General features: G+C 32.7%; 1 protein-coding gene and 2 pseudogenes across 2 annotated transcripts; 1 reads left to right on the top strand and 2 right to left on the bottom strand.

The window, feature by feature from the left end:
• The first annotated feature begins 6,898 nt into the window (after positions 1–6,898).
• LOC120211071 lies at positions 6,899–9,464 on the top strand. Of its 2 annotated transcripts, XM_039209691.1 has the most exons (7): positions 6,901–7,411; positions 7,516–7,595; positions 7,682–7,752; positions 8,298–8,368; positions 8,458–8,539; positions 8,803–8,851; positions 9,230–9,464. In XM_039209691.1, the coding sequence occupies exons 1-7, from the start codon at positions 7,298–7,300 to the stop codon at positions 9,249–9,251; spliced, it is 489 nt and encodes a 162-aa protein (XP_039065622.1). In that variant the 5' UTR covers positions 6,901–7,297; the 3' UTR covers positions 9,252–9,464. The 2 variants fall into 2 exon arrangements, with proteins under 2 accessions (XP_039065623.1, XP_039065622.1); XM_039209692.1 differs by lacking the exon at positions 8,298–8,368 and having other exon boundaries at positions 6,899–7,411.
• Positions 9,465–9,761: 297 nt separating this feature from the next.
• LOC120211070 lies at positions 9,762–13,567 on the bottom strand (annotated as a pseudogene).
• A 3,884-nt stretch (positions 13,568–17,451) lies between these two features.
• Positions 17,452–20,317, bottom strand: LOC120211014 (annotated as a pseudogene).
• Positions 20,318–25,669: the final 5,352 nt, after the last annotated feature.

Here is a 25,669-nt window from a genome sequence, read left to right as displayed (position 1 = left end):
CATAAAATTTATTTAAATCAGATAAGGGATCAAAAACTAAATTAGAATGAACTTGTAATTTTCATTACAAAGACAATTAATTAATTGTCTAATCGGCTTGACTCTCGAAAAGAATGTCCCAAGTGGAGTCACCAAGCTGTCGAAATGATTTCTCTTTAAAAAAAAATTAAATTTTTAAAATCTGATTTTTAAAAGATCTCATTTCGAATAATTTGGTGACCTATTAATAATAAAATAGGATTCGAGGAGTCACCACCAGTCTTTGATTAAGGTGTGAATGGGCACCCAAAAACATAGTTGTCATTTTAATAAAAATATTAATTTTAATTTAAACAACAAGTTTACGGTCTGCGTTACCAAAAATTGAGTTCTGGAGTCGATTATGCATGGGGAAGGATTAGTACCCCCACATCACCCTAAATTGGCACCTAATGATTAATTAGTTGTCTTTGCAATGAAATTTATAAGTTCGAATTTAATTTAATTTAAGATCCAATACAAATAATATTCTTTGAATTTTAGGATGAAACATAATAATATTTAATTTTTTCCTATTGAGCGGAATCAACCTCTTATACCTTAAAGCAGTCAATCCCTACTCCAATCGAAATAAATAAATATTATAATTTCATTCCTAGAGTTCAATAATTTTAAATTCTAATGCATAAATAACAATAAAATAAAACAAATTAAATTTAAGATTTTCTTTTTAAAACATATTCTTTGAATTTCAAGAGAGAAAAAAATAATATTTAATCATTTCCAATCGAGAAGAAATAACCTCTCATGCCTTGAAGCATTCATTTATTACTCCAATCAAAATAAAGAAATATTATTATTTCATCCTAAAATTCAATATTAATTTGAGTGTTGTTTATTTTTGAAATCATATTAAAACACAAACAAAGTAAAACGAAAATTAAAAACATATATCAAACAAAAACAATTAATTAATTATTTTACCAACCTTTAATGATAATGAGGATGTTCGATTATTTAAACGCATCGAGAAGAGACCTTAGATTCAATCTAACATTCTTTTCTCGGTGAATTTAATTAAAAGAACATGATATTTTTCTCAATCCCAAATTTTAAATGTAATCAAAATTTTTAGGGTTTCACTGAATGAAATATCCTTTTATTTTAAGACTATCGAAAGTGACATTCTATTCTTTAAGACAATCACTTCCACTAATCTCAAAATAAACGAATATTCCCTTAGTCAAATTTTTTCCGATTCGAATCAAATAGAACTTATGAGGGTATCATGCAATTTAACTAAAAAAACCTAAGCCAATATGCACCAAATTACGTATTATGCTACATCATGCTTAACATATAAAATTTAATTAAAAATACTTACATGTATATATAAAATATATCATTGCATACGTGAATCTCTTTAAATGAGGCATAAAATATATTTACCACAAATATATATATATATATATATATATATATCTTAAATAAAATGGCATGGGGTAAAAATACATACATACACACATAAGGAAACATGGTATAGTGGCCAAAATAAAAGGACAAGCAAATTTAAGGTCAATACAGCAAGTCAAGTAAACATAAGTAATGAAGCATAACAAACTTTATATTTTAGGCACCAAAAACATAATAAATCCATAAGCATACGTGCGATTAAAATGAAAAAACTGAAAATAACATGTCAAATGTACAAACAGACATACACTCAAAATAACTAAGCCTAAGGATCAAAATACAACACGCACAAAACTTAGGGGGGAAATCAGAAACTTAAAATATTTAAATATGGACTAAAATACAATTTCACCAACCCAGAGAACCCCCCGAGTGATTTACCCATGCGCGAAGGTGTTGGATGCCCTAAAGCCCAAAATGGTGTCATTCTGTATTTCATTTATATATAACATTATAATTTTTTTTACCTAACCCTTATTTCATCCTCACTCAGTCATTCTCTTCTCTTCTTCTCTCTCGTTTTTTTCCTTCATTTTTGTTTTTAATCATCGGTGGCCACAAACTATCGTGGCCACAACCATACACGGGCCCGATGAGGGGCCGCCGATACTCTAAACACCAATATTTAAACCTGATAGCCCCTAACTCAAAAATCAAGACCCAAATCAACAAAAACCAAACAAACCGACCCCCACCCCAAACCTAAGTTTTAAACTCCCATCCTTAAGGTAAACGATTACCTTCAACGTTGAGCTTCCAATGAAGCTTACGGCCGATTCTTTGAAGAAAACGTATTCTTTTTTCTCTCCTTTTCTTTTTCCTTATGTTTTTTTTTTCAAAAATTCTATCTCTCAATTTTTTCTCTCCCTTTTTTTTCTCCTAAAACCGAACTCCCTCTTTTTATTGCTTCTCAGCGTGTTTGGTGAGGTTATCAGAGGCCATCATCTTCGGTTGGTAAAGAAAAATTAGGGTTTTTTAATACCCTAATATTTTTAAGTTTAGGCTTTGATTTGATTGGTTTTGGTTGATTTTTATTATTATTTTTTGTTTTGTTTTGATTAGCTCTACTGTTCTGATTAGATGGAAACAGTGGTGGCGGTGAATAGAGTTAATGGCAACGGGAGTGACTTCGGTTGATGGTGGTGGCACATCTCTTCTTCCCCTTGGCAGTGGAGGCGGCGATAAAAGACTATGTTAGGTTAGGGTTTCAACAAACCCTAATTGATGTGGGCTAGGGTTTAGGCTTGTGTTGAGCTTTGGTTTGAACCCACTAGGTCCCTTGTAATTGGGTTGCATGGGTTTTTAAAATTGGGTCAATTGGGCCAACTGTATTTGTTGTAATTTGGGCCTGCAAAAGAAGTAAATAAAAATAAAAAATCAAAATAATAATAATTAATAATAATAATAATAATATTAATGAAATGTTCGGGTAAAAATGGGTTTCAACACATCGAATGTAATTTTTGTATCAATACTCAAGGGGTATCGATACTAAAGATGGTGAGTATCGATACTCCTAGGCGAGTATCGATATTGAGATTTATTTTCAAACATCGAAGGCAAATTTGATACCGATACCTGGGGGAGTATCGATACCATTAGAAGGGGAGAACCGATACCTAAGGGGGAGTATCAGTACCATCATGAAATGTTGGGCAGTGAGGATAGTTGGTGATATAGGGAATATGATGGGAGTTTATTAAGAGGATATACTCTTCCATAAGAATACAAGTGGAAATCTTAATAATTATGTGATAACATAAGGTCTAAATGAAGTAAGATTCCATAAGACTTATGCCTTTGTTTGATGCTAGGGAAACGACGATGACAACTAAGTTACTCAAATGACGTTAGTGAGGTAGTATGAGGATTATCCAGATATATCCAAATAAGTGTTGGTGCACTTTAAATGCTAGTTGGATGAACACCGATGTTGTGTGAGTTGGGAAAATCCCAAGTACTCTAGAGGAGTAGACTAACCGAGTGAGCTCCAATGCTAAGTGACCCGAACTCAGCTTGGGTATAAGGAGACGTTGATGCTTTGTGACCCAGGTCTCACCTAAGGATTTTAAGTAAGCAAAGAGGGGTATGAGTTCCGTGATGCTAAGTGACCGTAAGCCACATCATGATGCTTACTTTGGTTGTTGTGTGAGTGTATGCAAATTTTCATAACCATACTTATAGCATGGTCATATTTTGAATGCATATAGTATAATAAGGTTATTTATGTGTCACTGAGCTTGTGAGCTCAGCATATGGAATGTGTTTTCGTGCGTAGGCTTTTAGGTGCCAAAAGAGGAACTCATCACCATACTTAAATTTTAGACTCATCCATATTTTCAAAGTACGTCCCAGTTATTATAGAGGACATGTACTTCATAGACCCTTATTGTGTATTGAGTCGTAAACTCTATTATTTTGTATTTAACCATTTGGAGACTGATGTTGGGAGCTCCCTATATTTTGAATACTTATATTTTGTAACTGTATTGTATTATATTATGTTTTATGTTATATGCATATGTCGATTTGGTTAAATGATCTTAAAAAATGGTTAGATACTTAGGTGGTTCCGTGTGACACTATAATCCATTGGGTTTCGTGTCAGGTCAAATTAGAGTTTTACATGTTTGGCAAAAAATATAAGATTGTAGTGTTTGGTTGAATAAATATAAGATAAGAAAAATGTATGTTTTACTCAATTGTCGTTGAGATATATTTTATTTTTTAACAAGTTGAATTCTCATTATTAAAGTTAAAATATTTACATGAAAGTTCATAGAAAATATAATTTTCTATGATTTCAAATTTATATATATTTTTAAATAAAAATTATACACAAATAACTTAATATATATATATTTTAAATTTTTTTATTTATTTGAAAATACATAAGCATACTTACATCAATATAATTATGTATTTATTTTTAAGATATTGTGAGATATAGATACTTATACTAGTGTAAGTATGTGTTAATTGCTACATTATTTTATTTTATTTATACTATATGTATGAATTATACTACGAAACACCATATCAAATTATTTTATAAAATAAAAAAAACATATAAAAAATAATATAAAAAACCTTTTACCATATGCATCATTTTTTATAATAAGTATTAAAAAATTTAAAACCACAATAAAAAAATAAATAAAATAAATTTATATCATAATAATAATATTTTTATTTTATAATATTTAAAATCATATAATATCCAAAGTTATATAATATTTAACATAAATTCATGAGTGAAGAAGAAAGTAAATTAGAAAATCAAGGATTATCATATGACTTAAAGAAAAAATGATAGGATAGTTTTGAAATAATTCATTTGTTTAGGGGTAAATTTGTTTCAATTCGATGGAAATTGACAAATATCTAAGATATTGGAGAGAATGAGATTCCCGAGAACCCAAACCAAAATAGCTATTGTAGGTAATGTTTCATTATCGCATTAAGGGAATGTTTTTAAACTAAACATGAGTATGTGATTTCGGAAAAAAAATTATTCCCTTAATAATAATATTTTTCTTGATCCAAACAACCCCTTAGTATTTGACAATTCCTTTGTTTAATATTACAATGCCCATAAAATAATAAAGCTACTTCAAAATAATTATTTTTTATGCGTAATTATATTAGAATAAATCTATTTTTATTTTTTTATTGTGATTCTAATTTTTAATACTCATTATAAAATAATATGATACATATAGAATAAAAGTAAAAATATATATCAAAACTATATTTTATTTTGAGCATTTATTATGTATGTATTTGATTTAAAATTTATTTTTATATGTGTTTTATTCTTTTGATTTAATTTTTATAAAAAAATACACATTATTTTTTATGTTTTTTTATTAATTTCCAAAAAAAAATTGACATGATATTTTTTATGTTTTATTTTAAGTACTTATTTAAATCCCCAAGATATCACTAAATAAATATAAGATAAATTATATCAAATACCACTAAATTTTAACTCATGTATAATTTCTCTAATTATTGCACTGGACTTTAGTTTTAACTTTAATTATGTCATCGAGATGTTAAAATTCAATCAACATAATAACATGGACAAAATAACATCATTTTTGATGCTGCTATTAGTATCTAAAATAACGTTGTTTTAGTTAATGAACTTTAAGGGTGTATCAGTTTTGCCACTAAGATATTAAATAGTTATATATTTCGGTAGTGCATTTTTTAGGATGTCGTCGAGAACCAATCATTAATGTCATCAATCATTTTTTAGCGACAAGATGGAAACCAAAACATTCATATTTTACTCATATTTCTTCTTCTAGGATTTGTTTGCTACGAAAGTTACTCAAAATTGACAAAATTAAATAAAAAAATCTATTATTTTAGGAGATTGGAGCCTTTTTAGATTTGAGGGATTTAAGATATTTTTTTGAAAATCTAAATGAGAAAAAGTATTATTTTAAGAAGACGATAACATATCTCAAAACTATCCTCATCGGACAATCATCAAAAGAGATCAAAAGATCAGCATGTGAAACTTTTAAATGAAATTTCGTCGACTTTGAGTGTCTTATGAGAAATCAATCATATGAGAAGAAAAATGAGTGAAATATAAACATTTTATTGTCGATATTGCCGTAAAAGATAATCAATGAAAAACGATGATTGGTTATCGGCGATAGCCGAAAAGTATAATACCAGAAATAGAATTTTTTGCAAATTTAGTTGTGTTCATAATAACATCATTTTGTCCACATTATTTTAGTGATAAAAAGATTTATTCCCATCATCATGCTAATAAAATTTAACGGTCCATTGACATAATTAAAATTAAATACAAAATTCAATATTATAATTAAAAAATTAAAAGTTGAATAATATAAACTATATACAATCTGAAATTCAATCGTATTTGGTGTAATTTACCTTAATATAATCTTTAGATTATAATAATTTTTATATAAAATTATATTAATTAACTTTCTTTTCATTTACATTGTACGAATGAAAATATCTACAAGCTCTGCGTTTTATTTAACAGTCGACGTAAGTTATCAGTTTCTTATTCCCGTTTGAAGAATCTCTCCTCTAATCCATGCTCTTTATGAATTATTTTCATATTTTTTTTGGCTTTTAGCAGTTAGCATTTGAGTTTTAACTCTATCTCGGAGTGAACCGTGGGAAAAACAGTTGTAATTATGTAATGTTAATTTTTTAACTGGATTCCTTTGTTGGATTACAAAGAGATTAAATGGGTGAAGCTTTGGTTAATTTTGCTTGTTTAGGGTTAGAATTCTTCTGTCAATGACTGATTGATTTATGAGACTTATTAGATGCATGTTAGCATGTTACCATTAGGGAAATTAGGGTTTCTGTTTAATTTCATTTGTTTCCTTTTTGTTATCATTCCTAATTCCATATCCTATGGTGGTCCTTGTTGTTCTTCGATGGTTTTCCCCTCTTTTAAATTTTTGTGTTTTTATCTCCTAGTAAATATGTTCAACAATAATCATCGAGTGGTTATTATTATCGTCATTTATTCATCCTTTCATGTGGAATTAATGGCATCGATTTAAAGCTGACTTTCAGGGTACATTTTTTTTAAATAATGTAAAGGATCTAGGAAAGACGAAAATTATGATTTATCTAAAATTTTATAGGTGTTCTGAGGAAGATTTCATCTACATCAAGATTGCCTTGATTTACAATGGAGCAATTATATGCTCAAAACTTGAATAAGAAATTATGTAAACCGAGCTGCAAAAATGAAAGGAAAATTTGCTTTCTAGATTTGTTTACTTTATACATTTTTCTTTCCATCAAAATTTTTATGCAATAGCTTAAGAAAAATATGGGAGAAGGAGAAATCCTAGATGAACAAATAAGTTCTTTGGCGGCTCCTTTTGTCTTTTTCGTTGTCATTGCATTTCAATTTGCCACCAAACGACTCCAAGATTTGAAGAAGGTACCAAATTCTACTTGATGTCACATATGGTGGCTTAATTTGAATATTCTAACTTCTCCTGTGATTTTTCACAATGTTGATTAGTTTTATATTTTCATGGTTAGGGAGCATCCAAAACTGACAAGGAAATGCAACTTCGTGGGGAGATTAAGCAGCTTCTGAAAGAGGCTGCCACTTATTCGCAGTAAGTGATTTAAATAGCATTTAATTCCATTTAATCAGCTTAGCAATCACAATGGAAGAGTAAACAACATCTATTTTGCTGCATAGGCCATCTACATTTGCACAAGCAGCTAAACTTAGGAGGATGGCTGCTGCCAAGGAGAAGGAGCTTGCAAATTGTGAGGCCACTTTTGTTTCTATTCTTCAGTTAATCACTTAATATTTTTTTCAGTACATAAGTTTATATGAATTTAATATTTTTAACAATCAAATATTGATATGGAGATTTGATTTATGTTAATGGGACTTGGGTGTAAGTATTGGACAAGTATGTATCCAACACATGTATGATTAATTTTTTCTAAGTTTCTCTATGTATTTAGACATCAGAGTTAGTGTCTCTGTATTTCTGTGTTGGACATAAATTTCAAACATGGATACTTCTAGAATAATGAAGAGTCCGAGCCAACATTGGTTTAGTATTGTAAATTGATGTAACATCTGGATTGTAAGCAGTATGCGTGTTTTAAGTAAAGGAAAATTTTGGCTTCAATGAATTGAACTTTTGGATATTCTTTCTTGATTTTCATCTATATTTCTTTTCTTTTTTCAAGAAAGAAAGCTTCATTTCATAAACAATCACTGTAGTCCAGTTATTTCCTTTTAACCCTTAAATTGTTTATCCATATGACATGTACTTATAGAAGCAACATTGGATTTTCAGATCAAGCACATCTTACCCAAGAGGTGAAGCAGTCATATGATTTGTATTTGAAAGTCATATTCATCACAAAGGTCTATCTGTGTGTCACAAAACTGTCTAGATTTTTATATTCTTGTTGGCTTGATTGGCACCCTAAGAAATTTACCATCTTCTTGTGCAGGTCTTAATTCATATTGTGTTAGCCTTATGGTTTTGGAGCTCTCCTGTTGCTTCTGTATCTCAACATCTTGTGCAACCCTTTGGTAATGCATGATAATGACTTTGGCAAATGTTGTCTTAGGCTGTTAGCTTCTTTGATTTTTAACTACAATTTGCTTAAAAATGCTGGAGTTGGTATATATGTTTCTTGATGAAATACTCCGAAAATTAGACTAAAGTTCGTCCCTTGGATGACAAATGAATAAAAATACATTGGCATGAAGCAAATGGTGTACAAATATTAATGAAACGAAATCTGGAAAAAACAGTTGTTTTCTGATGGAATGACAACCACCTTATTTTGCAGGGAGACTGTTATCCGGGAAGATTTGGGGTTCTACAGCAACCGTGTCCAGGTAAAAATTCTTTTCAATATTTAACAACTGTAATCTAAATTACAATTTAAACTTCCCCCTTCTATGATAGAAATAGGATTTGAAGTTCATCTCTCTGGTTTCCTCTTGATCGTTCCAATTGTTTATAACATTGGCCCATCTAAAAGACTTCAACCCATATTGAGTTGTGTGATGCTATGAGTACAAGTACTTTGCCTGGGTCATACTTGCTTGTTTCTTGTCTGGACTGAAACTGCTTGTTGCAAGGACCATCAAATACATGGAAAAACTGAGGAACACTAAATATACCCATGTCAGACACATACATGCCTTTATCGAACACTTATCCGAGTTACACAAGAAGTTGATTGGTTTTGTGATTGTTCTCCGAAATTGCAGGTTGGGATCATACCCTGGCTGATATTGTGTTCAAGGGCTAGCAAGTTTGCTTGTCGACTCAACTGAGTAGCATAAAGGACTTATTTAACAGCATGCTTTTGATCATGCTTTTTGGATTCATGGATCTCTGTTAGAATGTAGTTTTGATGTTGAAGTTATTAACTAACAACTATTTCGAGAAATACATTCATTTTATTTATCAATAAATAAAAGCAAGCAATTTTGTTGTGTTTTTCGTTTGTCATCTCCTTTCCTCTTCTACCATTTGCTTAATTTTGTTTGCGTTTAAATTTCTTTCCCATTATATATATATATATATAAAGAACTTATAGAATTTCAGGATTTAATTCTATTAATTAAAGTTTTCATCAACTAAATGAGCTATATGATGTCAACATTGGATGTAATTCAACATTCACTTTATTTCATCGAGTTCAAGAACTTGGGTTGTTTTCATTTTGATTCCAAGTATGATACATTTGTTTTAATTTCTGAACATAAAATATAATTCCCAGAAATCTTTACCAACGTCTATGTTTATTTCTGTTGTTTTAAATAAAGGTCATCTTTTCTTTGATCCACCCTCCATTGCTTCAACGCTCACCAAAAATGTAGAACAAACCGGACGGTGATCAGAAAACCTTGATTCCTTCCTTTCATATGAAAGCTGGTATATTTCACTTCCGTGCCATAGTATTCTGTCACACCTGAAAATATGATACAATATACGAAGAAAATATCTAACCAGCTCAAACTCCGGTCTGATTTTTTAATCTGATAAATTGTAAATACATACCAAGCTGGAGTTCTCCTTTTTCTTTTAGTTTCAACTGTTTCTCCGGCATAAATGTCTGAGTTAAGGGAGTATCTGTAAGTTGGTGCAAAGTATATTTTTCCTTCTTTCCATCCCTTGAGTACTCGCCCTGCCTCTCTTTCGATCTTTAGCCGTGTATCCAATCTCGTTTTAGCATACGCATAAATGACCTAAACAAGTCTATGTTATTCAGACTCGACTTAAAGTATCAGACACGGCTGTTTGTCTGACATAGTATATTCAAATCTTTAAAGTTTTTTATGTATCAGAGTTATATCTACTTAGATTCGGATTGAGCATTGAATACGAGTGTGCATCTAACACGAATGTGATCAATTATTAAGTTTTTCAATATATTTAGAGGATCATACCCTCATAGCCATATGTGTACAATACTTGAGAGAAAATAAAGAATCCATATATAAAAATTTTCCATGATTTTCGGGTTTCATCTTCTATGGTATAAGAGATTACCTGATCATTGTTATACAATGCATCCCAGGCTTTCTCTTTTAGTAGCTTTCCGGTATCAGAGTAGCTTAAAGCTATCCTGTAGTTCAAATCCCCTAGCCATATGACCCGGCTGTGGAAATTTTCCGACGAAAAAATGTCAAATAATGCAAAATTTTCGAACATAGTCATTGACTACGAGAAAATATATCTCAAAAACTGTTTGATGCTTACTCATGATCCAGAATTTTTTCCAGCACCCTACTGTTTGATGTTTTGCAGGTCCTCGGAAATTGTGTGTTCCGAAGTATTTCTATGACATCTAAATTTCTCCGTAGTTCATCACCTTCTTTCTCTCCGGAAGCCAAATGACTGCATAAGAAACAAAAGCTAGTCCTGTGGAAAAGCATGCTCACCGAAATACAACCCTGCAGTCAGATATGTTCATTTCAATATAATATATGCGATGCAACTCTAGCTGCGTCGGTTCTGGACTTACTTTGTTTCCAAGGCATCCGAGGATTCCACGACCTACACAGGAAACCCGCATGTGGCTTACATTTTGTACAAGCTCCTTCCTCATCCAAACCGTGAGAAAAATTCCGACCATTTGCTTGCTTGCCACAAGGCTAAACTTCATGGAGTTTGCACCAGGAGTGGGCATTGTACCGACTGCAAAGCTGCTAGATCCGTCTTCGTCATCTTCAGACGAAATATCATTTTCATTCGTTTGTGATTGCGGACACCCGAAACAGAATTCTTTGCTATATTTCCTTTCCAAGTCTATATGGCAGTTGCAACTCTTCATCCTTCGCTTATTCTCAGTCCTCAAAGCCTTGCTGGCCTTTCTAGGAAAAACCAGTGAACCCCCGGGAGAAGCAATGGATTTCGATCCTCTTAAAGGCACATAGTTAACCTTGTTCAGTGACTGGTTTATTAAGGCTAGCCATTTCACTGCAGGCTCGTTGTCTTCGATAACTAGCACATTTCCGGCATTCAATGGAACATTTTCCTGAAAACTAACAACCCGGAATAACAAATCAGAATAAAGAAATTTCATTTGCATGCTAAAAGCGTATCCAACCAAAATATTACTGGAAAATCTTATAACAACAGACTTCAAAACCGATTTTTTCTTGTCGACTCAACTGGCTTATATGCTTTAGCACAACGCTATGTTGGTCTGACTCATACATGTATCGGAAACTTGTGTCTATATCCAGATTCCAGACGGGATTGTAGTACACCTGCTTTCGGCACTCACACCCGAGTTCAAGAAATATAATAAAAATTCATGCACTACCAACCTTAGATTATGAGAAGAAAATTTAAGATCGAGAGGTTGAAACCGGAAACTAAACAATTATACGAGAATTGCAAGGAAAAAAACCAAGAGAGATTGAGAAAATCACCCTAACACATAAATGTCTGATTCTTCACGAACTTGAAGAATATCGTCAAGGTTGAGTTTGCTACAAGGAGATTTGCCTCCTACATTCCATGTCGCAACGAAGACACTGACAAATAAAAAAAACAACGATAAGTCGGGCTAATCAACTAAGCAAGCCTGTTTCTTAAAAAGCTGGTGATAAAGAAAAGAAAAAAAGAAGAAAATGAATCTCATCTATGACTACCGGAAGTATAGATTCTCACTAGCAGCTTTCGCACTTTCGCCTCTCGAAAGCAAAGGTTGAAGTGGCAAATCATATTGTCCTTCTGCAAAACACACACAAAAATCAACAAATACAGTAAGATTTGAAGATTAGACACAAGATTTTCAGAATTTGTTATGAATTATAACATATAAAAGAACAAGAACTTTCTTTTTCGACGAATCATTGTCGCCAGAAATCGAACACTCGGTTTCCTACCGGATTCAAACAAAGAACAAGACTATATAAAAGGCAAGGGAGTAGGGAAAAATGAAGACATCAAAGAAAAGTGGTGGTGAAAGCTAAGCTACCATTTTTTACTCTTTGGATTAAAGTTTCAGACAAGAATATACTCTTAACAAATTGCATACATGTTTTCACCATCACATCAACTTGGATTAACCTTATCCTCTAGTCCCCCAAAGTAGAAAAAAATTACAGCTTCAGAATTCAGGGACTTAATCTAGTTCGTTCGTGTAGTACCCTTAGAACGTCTAGGATTAGAATCCCATACTCGTAACTGTCCCCGAAATGCAGCCCCCTTTATACCGAAAATAAAAATATTAAAAAGGATTTTCCATTTTTACTTGCATAACCAAAAAGAAAAAAAGTAAGGAATAAAAAATAAAAACTAAATGGGACGTTGGAGGATAATGGACTGATATCGAATCCGAGACCTAGTCCAGTTCGTTCATGTAATCATCTTTAAGAGGTAACATTGGGGATATCTACAACCCTGTTTTCCTATTCTGAATATCGGCCTCTTTTATACCCGAAAAAAGGTTACAAATCTATCCATAACACCTGCATTTCACTTCCATAAAGCAAAAGAGAAAAAAAAAAAGCAAGTAATACAAGTAAAGCTAAATGGAGCATTGAACACAACTCAGTTCGTTCATGCAGCAACTCTTAAAAGGTGACATCCAGTAAATATAAGCTTTGAATCCCGACATCCGAAACACTTTCTCCTCTTCTCAAATCCGGACCTCTTTTGTACCAAAAAAATAAACAAATCGATGCTAATTGCTTCCATTGCAAAAAGAAGAGAGAATAGAGTAGTATCTTTGACATAATAATAATAATATATGGAATTGAATTTATCTTAAGAAGAAGAGCATTTTTGAATAAAATATTATTGCAGACGAGATATGATAAGAACAATTAGGATAATTGGTAAATTTCATTTATTTGATACTATAAGCACTCACCTGAGGAATCAAATCTAACTTCAATCTCTTTATTACTTTGATTTCTTCCCTTCACACTCAAGATTTTACCAATCAAAGACTGAAAAAAAAAATAAACAAAAAGAATTAGTCCAAAATGAAAAGGAAACAAGTAAAAGTGGGGGGATTTGCTGAAGTTTGCTGGTTTGTCGGGTCTTGATTCATCAGTCATGCCAGAAAATCCAACCCCAATCATCAAGAATGGCCTGCAACAAATACAAAAACATGAATTTAACAGGAAATCGAATAATTAACATCAAAGAAGAAAAGAGAAGAAAAACACATACTTTCTTTGCAGACAAAATGAAACTTTAAAGCTTCCAATTTCAAGTCTATGAAAGGAAGAAGTAAACTGAAGCAAATATGGCACGAGGAGAGACAACCATATATATAAATAATTGTTTATTATTTCCAAACTTAGTCAAAAGGAGTTGGAGTGGAGGTAAGACAAAGAGGGTCAATGTCTCAAAGAAAAGAAGATAGATTTAAGGGGGGAAATACAACCTGAAAAAAAGTAAGGATGTTGGATGACTGTTTCAGTGTTGTAGAATTGAAAAACAAAAGTTGGTTTTCCAGAAACAAAACAAGAGTATTGGAGTTGCAAACAAGATGTCTGCCTTTTAGTTATCGTTCAAACACGCACAAACAAGAGTAAGAAGAACCCAAATTTATCTTTGTTTATTTGGTGGATGTTCGGATTTTCTCAAGAAAATAGAGTGTAAATGAATCGAGTTTAAGCTAATATTTGTTTGTTATTTATAAATGTGTTGATGTTATATTCATACTCATTTAAATTTTTAATAATATATTCTTATTTGTGTATTTATTTTTTTTAAAGAGATTTATATTCATTTATAAACATATACATTTAAGGTTCAAATCAGTTCATTCTTTTATTAATATTTAAAATAAAAAAAATAAAAAAAATGAGAAATTAGTAAATAAATTGATAAGTGAATATAGATAAACGGAATACACATTTTTTCATGTTCATATGTTTATTAAATGAACATTTATTTGTATTTGTTAAAATAACTTAATAAATAAACATAAACAAATATTATATTTACGATTTATAAACAATTTACCGAAAATTAATTCATTTATATCTCTACGAGAAAACAAATAAATACAAATGTCCACGGAAGAAGCTTTATTGTTCAAAGACAAGATTAAGAACCCATATTTGTTTAGTTTCCTTGATTCTTAATAAAATATAAACATTGGGCTTTTCGTCGTATGAATTGTAGGATTTGGAGAATGATTTTCTCGAGAAAATGAAAATAATAAAAGAAAGGAAAAAAATTCCAAAACCGAAACGGTCAAACGTAGGGATCGAATCTTGAATGTCTCCTCCGTCAAACTCTTTTGGGTAAAGAGTTTAAAAGATGCTTTTGTTATATCATTCTTGGTTTTACTTTAATTTTTCCTCCGAAAAGATTGAAACGCGGAGTTTATAAAATTCGAGTAGTGTTGAGTCGATTTTTTGAATTTCTGTTTAAATTTAATTGTCAATATTTATAATATTATAATATTATTTAATTCCAATTTAAGTGACATTCTATAACCACATATACAATACAAATATATTTCTTCATATTTTTTTCATATGTAATATACATATACTATACAAAATCCAATGACTAAACTCAAACTTGAAAATAAATACACTAATTACTTAAAATTTCGAGTTGTAAAATACAACTCGATTTGAACTTGAAATTTTTTCGAGCCGAGACGAGTTTATAAAATTGTAACTCGAAGTCAATTTAAGTCAAATTTTTTCGAATCGAGTTTTACTCGCCCCTAATTGTTTTCCCTTAAAACTCCCCAGATCCTAGGCTTCATGATCATGCCCCCCACCCATCAAAACCATTAATTTTGATCATCAAAAATAAAAATTATATCTAAAAATCGATAAAGGTAAAAAAATCATTTTAATTTATTTTGACAAATAATATATGCAGACATCATGGCAAAATGCATGACAACATAAACACAAACCACGCGGATAACATGCGTGTGCGAAAACACCTTACTTTGAAAGGCAAAAAGTGATAATATTTACAAAAACAAGTATCTCAACAACTATTGGATATAACCACTTCTTTGCATCATAGAGTTTGATCATCGTGTCCACCCAATAATTCAATTATATATATGAATATAGTATGATAGTATTTTATAACAACTCTCAGAACTTTGAAGAAACATTTGTCTCCAGTCCAACTAGCAAAGGAATCATCCAGCTAGTATAGGCCTTTTTCTCCTTTTTTCCGTACGTTACAGATCATAAGCATGGTTTTTAGAACCGGATCGGTTAACGAACCGATCATGCTACCGATTCATTGGTTCAACCGGTCGGAAGAATCGGGCGACGTTATAATTATTTAAAAAATTAAATAAAAATACCAAAAATATTTAATAAAAAATATTTTTTTATATCACAAGTCATATTCAAAGCAAGTCATAACATATATAAGTTAAAAATCATAAAATCAAGTGAAACAAAATGATTCAAATTAATTACAACATAATATTTAAGATAAAACATATTAAATAATAAATATGATTATATAACTATAATTAAAAAATAAATTCGGGGTTAAAAAATCATAACAAAATGATATTGTTTGGTTTAATTTTTTTTAAAAAACAATCTCACATGGCTAAGAAACATAGAAGAACATCACAAAAGTCTAAAGAGTAAAAATATGAGAACAAAACAATCTCACATTGCTAAGAAACATAGAAGCGCATCACAACTAATTTCTATAAATAATAGAGGTAATTTGACATTCAAAATCATGGAGCCTTTTGGTGAGCATTGAGTGAACTATTCTTTTGCTTCAATCAAGCTCGAATTTTAGGCTTCAATCGAGCTTCTAATTTTTTTTGAGTACAAGCCTTTTTGAGTTCAAGTTTCAATATTATATTTCGAGTTTGAGTTGAACTTGATAATTTTTAGCTTGTGAGTTTGAGTTGAGTTGAGTTTACTTTTAAAGTTTTCAAGTTCGAGTCGAGCTTAGCAATACTCGAGTTTGACTTGGCTCGTTTAACAAACGACGTTGTTTGGTTTATTTTTTTTTAAAAAAACAAAAATCCCGGTTTTTTTTTTGTTTTTTCCGGTTTTCAGCCGGTCCGGTTCGAACGATTCAGTGGTTCTGGTCGGTTCACTAATAGCGGTTCAACTGTTTAGATTAAACCGGACTACATAACGGCTTCCGATTGAACCGGCCGGTCCGGTCCGGTTTTCAAAACAGAGATCATAAGCACTTTATTTAGCAGTCACTGCTTTCATCTTTGTATTCCATTTTCTTTAGGAAAATGAACAGGGAGAATAAAAAACAGCTAAAATATACAGCAATTCTATCAATCAATATAACTCCTAAAAGCCTGCCTTATCCTTGCAAACTACTCGGTTTCAGCTCGGAAAAAGAAATGATTTCTGCTCGGTGATTTTCGAGTCTAATTTGAGCTCTATCAGCAAGAGATATCAAGCAAGCTAAATTAAAGTATTCTAATATCTGACTCAAGTTGCTTGCCAGCCTAATCGTACTTTTTCATTATCATCTTCTATTAGTATTGAAAATTTTGAATTCAAGCTTTAAGTTGATCTCTTTTTTACCTAGTAAATAAGACTAATAAGCGAGCTAGAGTAGTGCAATTTTTATCTTGAAAATCAAGCTTGACCTTTAAAAGTAAAATTCAATCGAGCTTAAAATTGTTTCAAATTGAGTTCAAGCTTCTTACAACTTAGGTTATCCCCAGAAAAAGTACTAGAAACGAAAAGAGAAATCCAAACACGATAAATAGAACAAATATGATATATATAATGAACGTGTCAAAATTTTTATAAATAAATAACACCTTAAACACAATTATGACATAGGGAAAAAAACATGAATACACAGACTGAGTCTACTACATACCATTCAGAGTTTTCCGACTATCGCCTAAGAAATAAAAGTCTAAAAAACTTTGCCTACAAGGAAACTAGAGTTTATCTATTTCTGATTCATAACAAATAAGACCATTGTTCTTAAGTAGAAATTAACTGGAAAGTGGAAACACAAAACTAGGTTCACACTCATTTAATACACAGAATAAATTCCAACAGGATAAGGATTTTGTATCTAATTGGTAGAATGGCTTAAGTATTTTTTAGCTAAATGAAGAGACAAAAATCAGCAATTGCTTAGAAGAATTCACGTCGCAAATATAATACAGATCAAGACTCGGTTTTCACCATTGAAACAGAATCGGGCTCATGACCATGCACCCTCAAACGGTAAATGCAGGTATGTGAAGCACTCCCATGGTTGGAAGAAAAGTCAAGCCTGACTGTGTCAACAATATCAATACCTGCTGAATTCAATACATCAAAGGTCTGAGCATTACTCTTTTCGAGGTCATATGTGAATTCTGCCAAAAGAAACATCTTGTTGGGATCAACGGCGAAATCAGGGTCACGGCCTTGCAACCAGCCAGAGACTCGGCAATCCTTGGGTGCACTTGATCTGTCGTATGCCACACTCTGTACACAGTACAGGAACAGCAGAATAAGGAATTGTGAAAAGGTCAATTGAGATTAAAAATCAGAAAGAACACTCTCTTAAATCATTCCTCGATTTATTTTCGCTGGCCATCGTTCATGCGAAAAATATACAAAATTTGTCCATACATAAATGATAATAAATACAAAAATTTAAAAAGGTTTACTGTCAAATTTTTACTTTCGACGCAAGGAAAAATATATGTTTTTATTAGAAAAAAAATCCAAGATGCTAGATGTTGTATTCAGAAAACAAAAGCCGAAGAATCGGTGAGTTTATATCATAGATGACTAGAGAAAGGAGATTCATATGGTCATTCCCTATGTGTCTACCCCATAATTATTTCGAAGCACATGATCTAGAATAAAACCAAAAATTCTCCATAGGAGATTTACATGACAAAGCTTGGCTGTGATGGTTGTGTAAGGATGTGTCCAACATAGGCATGTTCAAATTTTTACAAGTTTTTCCACATGTTTAAAGGGTCTACACACCCATGTCTGAATATGTATTGGATAACGATGCTGGACGTGGGTACTCCATTGAAAATGAAGAATAAGAGCAACATTTCTACTGCTGCTTTAACCATGACGGAAAAATGGAGGTTGTCACTTTATATAATTTTTAGTGCACCAGCATGACCGCATTCCAAAGAATTTTGGGTACAAAACTATTGTTCTCTCCATCTTACTTTAATCATTGTAGAAATTTGTTATTGCCTCTACCACATTAGGCTTAAAGCCAAAACACATATATCATGGTATTCTTCTGCTCTTATTTTTCACAAAGTATTTCAAGCTACGGATTTTGTTATTTTTTTCAGTAAATTGTTTTTGTTAATTTTGCTTGTTTTGCTTAGTGTTTCTACAAATACAGATATCTATTGCGCTCTTTAGCCAATGCAAATCAAGTAATACCAGAAAAATCTCTATTCACTACTACTTCCAAAAGTATGCCTCTGCTAGAAGTAATTGCAAATAAATAAAAACATCCTCATTAGCACATACTGTTCAAACAAGCCTCAGCAATTGTATTATTAATCAATTTCTCTTATGAAGCCCGCATTGAAGGAAAGGAAACTCCACTAAAAACTCATCATTCACATATAATTGTCCAATACAAAACATAATTATTTACCTATTTAATTTTGGAAGTAGGATCCAGGGTAGGATTGTGTTATAACAGAACTGAGCCGATACCTACTCAAAATGAGATCCTAGTACAATCTTCGCATATGTTTTTCCTTTAATATATAAAAGATCCATATATATCCAACTTTAAAGGAATTATTGCCTTTATCAAATTGAGAAAGATCTAACCATAAGAAGTCTAGCAAAGTAATTAGATGTTAGTCAGCAGAAATAGGTTTCCTAATAGAATGAGAAGCAGAATGGTTTTGCATGCTCATGGGTTGAAAGTTGAATCAAAGCTTAGATAGTTCATATCACGAGTAAATTATTTCGGCAAAAAAGGACAGCTACAAAAGATTGAGTTTCAATATTCGCATCTTACTTATGTTAGAGCTTCAGAATCAATATCAAAAGAATCTGAATTACAGTTAGATGTATCATCATAAAACAAACCAAAAACAAATACATACATGAGTGAACTATAACCAATTTTATAACGAAGTAAGCATAATAAAAATATTACCTTGGCAACATGCTCCAGAGTAACAGCCTCTGGGATGATAGCCGCGCGCGACTTAATCTGAACAAACCCGTTGCTTCCTTTCAATGGAAAGCACTGTACAGGCTCTCCAAAACTTGGCTTCAATATCTTGTCTGCATCCCTATGAACCCCATTTCGACCACTTTTCAAAAACCAGTTTATTCCCTTTCTACCAAGAAATGGCTCTGAATGCCGAACAACCTTTCCCCCCACCTGAAGACAACGCATACAACCCTGACGAGCCCATCCGAGGCATGCTTCTCAATCTTGTCCTTAAGAATTTCTCTCGCATAGGCTCTTAGATCACTTAAACTCAATGGATCCTCAGACACACCATTTTCACCCTTCTCTTTTAGCATTTGTTCATACATCTTTCCAAACTCTTCCTTTGTCAACAAATCTGCACTTGTCACTTCATTAAAGGATTTATCAAATTCCTCACTCTTTTGCTCCAATTTTTTCAACGCCTTCTCCAATAACGCAGTTCGGCCTTCAATTATCTCATTCAATTCCCTACTCAAACCACCAATTTCGTTTTCAAGTTTCTTATCAACAACATCTACCTGAACTTGAATCATATTAGGCGTTGTTTTCAAGAAATTCTCAACCTCAGCAACCCTACCCTCAAATTCAGTTAATCCTATTTCTGTCCCAACGCCACTAGCATCCCCTGATTTCAAACTAGGAGTAAAAATGATTTTTATCTTTTTTATTCCCATATGCGGTGATACATGCCATCATTAAATAAAATTAATTAAAAAATACGAATAAAGAAAAATATGATGTGATAATAATAATAAAAAATTAGCATTTCATAAGCATTGACATTAATGATTTTAAAAACATTAAAGTTTAGATAATAAACGAATTATAAGTGATAATTTAAATTCAAAATGTATAATTTACTCTTTTAATATTTACTTAATAATAATACACGTACATTATAGATTTTTTTTTTATAGAAAAAAACCACTGTGATAAGTAGATGTTCCTTCTCCTCAGCGACACATGGTCGGGGCTGAGAGCTTTGGATTCCAGGCGGTGGAGCATCAAGCTTAGTAAGTCCCATACTTCCTCCTCTTCCCATCTTGGCGATCTTATCGGCCAGGGTATTAGTTTCGCGGGGGACATGTCTGACTTGCATTCTCCATCTCCGGTGAAGGTAGCTACGGATTCATCTTAGAAGGGTAGGTTCATGAAGCGACGGCGAACTGTTGATCATTGTTACGGCTTGCTTGCTTTCGAGCTCTAACTGGAGATTACGGACGCTAAGGGACCAGGCGATTTCTAGGCCATCGAGCACTGCCCAAAGCTCGGCTTGTAGGTTTGGTCACCGACCAACGTTTCTCCAGAATCCCACTACCCAATCACCGGCGATGTCACGGATCACACCCCCGCTCGCAGCTTCCAAGGTAGTAGGGTGAAAGGATCCATCGGTATTGAGCTTCAGCACACCATGATCGGGAGCTTTCCATCCATTAACGGAATTGAGTCTATGGCGAGGGCGAGGGGTGCTGCTATCCTTCATTGAACGAGCCTAAGCTTTAGTCGAGAGAATGATTGCCATTGCCGACCACATTTGGCCCTTAAACACAAAGCAGTTCCGATTCTTCCAGAGTCTCCATATGAGGACTCCAAATAATTGTTTCCAACTATAATCCGGTGTATCTAGATCTTCACTGTTAGTTAAATTTAATTGAATCCAATCTAAGAAAGGGGCAGAGAAAAATACCGAATTATATTGTTGTGGAATTAATTGGGTCCAGGTTGATCGAGCGAGATGGCAATCTCGAAGCACATGGAGGATGGTTTCATCGCCTGATCATGAGATGGCGCCGGATCACGAGCCAAATGAAGCTTCTAATTCTTTGAGGTCCTCGGAAGTCCCATGCTATTTTCCATTTATAGTCTCTCGGATCCCAGTTGTCTTTATTAAGAAGGTTAAAGGCCGACTTGACGGAGCATATACCAGATTGGTCCCATCTCCAAATAGGAATATTGCTACCATAAAGGTCACTAGGAGGAGGCATAGCAAAGATACGTTGGACCACATCTTCAGGGAGAATTTGGCGAAGAAGAGGCAAATTCCAATCACCACTATTTAAAGTGAAATCACGAACAGTGGCTAGGGAGTCGGGAACATGGGCAGTGGAGACATTTTCCTGAAGAAATCCCATATCGTTGATCCAAACATCATGCCAGAAGGAAGTTTTCTGACCATCCCCGATGGACCAGCACACATTCTCGCGGATATGATTCCAAACCTTAGACAGAGACTTCCACACAAACGAGCCATTCCTGCTATTAATAGATAAAGGCATCATCTCTTTGACTTTGTACTTCGCCCTTATAATTTTTTCCCTCATCGAGTTCGGACGAATGAGGAAGTTATAACAAAGTTTAATAAGAAAAGCCTCGTTCTGAGCTCGAAGAGACCATAAACCGAGGCCTCCATTTTCGTTAGGCTGGCAGCAAGTTTCCCAATTCACCAAGGCTATTTTAGGTTTAACCTTGGATCCTCCCCATATGAATCGTCGAGCGATTTGCTCCAATTGATCACAAACACAGTTTGCATAAAATAATTAGGAACAGCAAGGAGGGTGGACTTGCAAGAGTAAATCTACCGGAAAAAGAGAGTTTGGAGGTCGTCTAGCTACTGAGCTTCTTCTCAACTTTGTCGACAATAAAGCGGAAAGCGCTCTTGGTAACTCTGATGTGAAATAACGGCATCCCATGGCACTTAGCAAAGTCGGTAGAGAGCTGGAAGCCGAGAGAGTTACAGAACGTATTCACCAGGTTTGTATCAGTGTTGGAAGAGAAGAAAATTTTCATTTTAGAAGCATTAACTTTGTGACCCGAGAATACGCTTGTAAAACCAATCTCTCCTTATACATTTCCTTATACGAGATACATGTGTCACCTCATTTTTTAAAATATTTTCTCATTTGAAAACTGGTAAAATTTTGAAACAAAACCATACAATTTAACACAATGATAAAACATTCATTGTAACATATTACTAAAACTATCATTTTAAATACATCACAAAATATTTTCTTAAGTTCAATTACATGCCATCTAAGTTTCAAAATAAGTATGATTGTCCCAATGTTACTGATGAGTCAACATTAAATTGATGATAGTTGTTGCTGCTGCACTCCTTACTCGGCAAAGCTTTGATTTTTACCTACGCGTGAAATCAACACACATTAAGTATTTACTTAGTGATGCATAATCTTGTAAAGAAACTACAATTTATTCATAAGCATGTCCTGACTATCAAAACCATGATAAATCGTCTACTTCGTGAGACTCCTTTACAATGTTTTTATTCAAATCAATGAATGATACTGTTATGTCAAATTGCACTGTTAAACATTTAGTCTTTTATCCAAACACATTTAACCTTTCATCTAACTTGCATGATTGTCACATTTATGCCAAATGCACAGTTAGGTATTTAATCTTTTATCCAAACGCATTTAACCTTTCATCTAACTTGCATGATTGTCACCTTTCTGCCAAATGCACAGTTAGACATTTAATCTTTTACCCAAAGGCATTTAACCTTTCATCTAACTTGCATGATTGACACATTTCTACCAAATGCACAATTAGGCATTTAATATTTCATTTTAAAACAGTTCTACCCTAAAAATTATTCATAATATCAATTCCACACACATTATAAACATATGTCATATAAGGTAAAACATACATTAATTTAAACATTTGAGGTGAACTTATTGTGAGTCTCCCTCAACCCGTATTATTATAATATATACACTCACCTGATATGCTTCCCTAATATGCTGTAGTGACGTCCAACTACTCGGTAACTTTGTCCTTGCCCTTTTTCTTGCTTGACTTGGGAGCTTGCTTATAATCTACACAAACACCCATTTAGTACACATACCATACAAATGTTAGTATATTATCTAACATTTATACTTTAATAATACTCAAAAGTACTATTATTTTCAATTTCTATAACAATTTCAGCCTATCTTATAATTCTTGTCTCAATAGTATCGATACTCATACCATGGTATCGATACTTTTATACTATGGTACTGATACTCCCTTTCAGTATCGATACCATTTTGGCACTATGGAATCCATGGTGTCGATACTTTTCTTTTAGTATCGATACCCCATCAGTATCGATAGTAATTGCATCAGTACCAACACTGTTAATCATATTTCTACCCATTTAAACCTATAGTATCGGTACTGTTCTATCAGTACTGATACCCTCACCCAGATTTTCCATTTTCAGCGCGATTTTTTCCCACATTTGGTCAAATTCCCTTACTTTAACCTCCAACAATACTATTAAACTCTTCCTTGCTTATCTCAACTAACTTTCCTTCATTTAGCTTCTTATAACATCAAAAATCTCCAAAGCACATTTCAATCCAAGAATCATACCACTATTTCTAACATGTTTTTAAACACATCCAATGCTTCTAATATATTATTTACTTCTTTGACAAGTCAAATATACTAGTAAACATCAATAAAAACTCATATCTTAACATATCATTCAAAAGCCCATTTTCTTAAATCTTAAATATTTCATCCATCTCTTAGTTTTAATCTTATTCAACTGTTCCTTAGGCCTCTATAATACTCAGTGATTCAAAAACCAACAAAAAACGAAAGGAAAAACTAGTCAAATGAAACCTTACCGTTGGCTATGGAGGATAGCCTTTACACGGGGAATAAGAATAAAAAGATATGGTTTTGTTGACTTAACTTTCCTCTTTTCCCTTATAAATCCCTAATAAGAAACTATATTTTAAATTTATTTCCCCTTAAATGACCAAAATGCCCTTTTAGTTCATCTATTATTACAATTTAGTATAAACCACTATTCCAAATCATTTCTCATCTTTTATTATTTATTCAAATAAATCCTCAAATTTTTAAATCTTTTCTATAAAGTCATAGACCTGATATTTGGGGTATTACAATTCTCCTCCCTTAAGAAAATTCGTCCTCGAATTTAAAGAAATACTTGAATCGAAGAGGTGTGGAAAAATTCTTCCTCATGTCCTCCTCTTTTACCCAAGTAGCTTCTTCCATTTTATGATTCTGCAAGAGCATTTTGACTAAAGGAATTTTCTTGCTACGCAATTTCTTATTTTCCTTTGCCAAGATCCGTACTGGTTCTTCCTCATAAGTTAAATCTGGTCGGATTTCTATCTCTTCATGGGTGATGACATGAGATGGATATGATATGTATCTTCTAAGCATCGATACATTAAAAACATTGTGGATCTTGTCCATATCTGGAGGTAAAGATAATTGATAAGCTATGGGTCAGACTCTTTTCAAGATCTCATAAGGTCCAATGAATCTCGGACTCAGCTTTCCTTTTTGCCCAAATCGTAATACCTTCTTCCAAGGCGATACCTTTAGAAATACTTTGTCTCCCACTTGAAATTCGATTTCTTTTCTTTTCAAATCAACATAAGATTTTTGTCAATCAGAGGCTATCTTGAAATTATCCTGGGTAATTTTTACTTTCTCCTCTATTTCTTTCATCATATCTTGTCCAACTAGATTTCGATCTTTAAGTTCAAACCAATTTAATGGTGTTCGACATTTCCTCCCATACAAAGCTTCATACAGGGCCATCTTAATACTCAATTGGTAACTGTTGTTATAAGCAAATTCAACTAAAGGAAAATACCTTTCCCATGATCCTTTAAACTCAATCACACATGCCCTTAGCATATCCTCCAATATTTATATAGTTCATTCGGACTGCCCATCTGTCTGCGGATGAAAAGCTCTGCTAAAATTTAATCGAGTATCTAATGCCTCATGCAAGGACTTCCAGAATCTTGAAGTAAATCTTCGATCTCGATCGGACACTATCGATATTGGCACTCCATGCAGTCTAACTATTTCTTTTACATACAATTCCACATATTTATCCATCAAGTAATCTACTCGAATTGGAACAAAGTGAGCTGTCTTGGTCAATCTGTCCACAATTACCCATATCAAGTCCTTTTTACCTGGTGTCAAATGTAGCTATGAAACAAAATCCATTGTAACTC

Source organism: Hibiscus syriacus, unplaced genomic scaffold (genome assembly GCF_006381635.1).
Source record: "Hibiscus syriacus cultivar Baekdansim isolate YM2019G1 unplaced genomic scaffold, ASM638163v2 tig00109957_pilon, whole genome shotgun sequence".
Lineage (NCBI taxonomy): Eukaryota > Viridiplantae > Streptophyta > Magnoliopsida > Malvales > Malvaceae > Hibiscus > Hibiscus syriacus.
The sequence above is the reverse complement of the archived record's forward strand: the minus strand, read 5'-3'. Positions and strand labels throughout refer to the sequence as shown.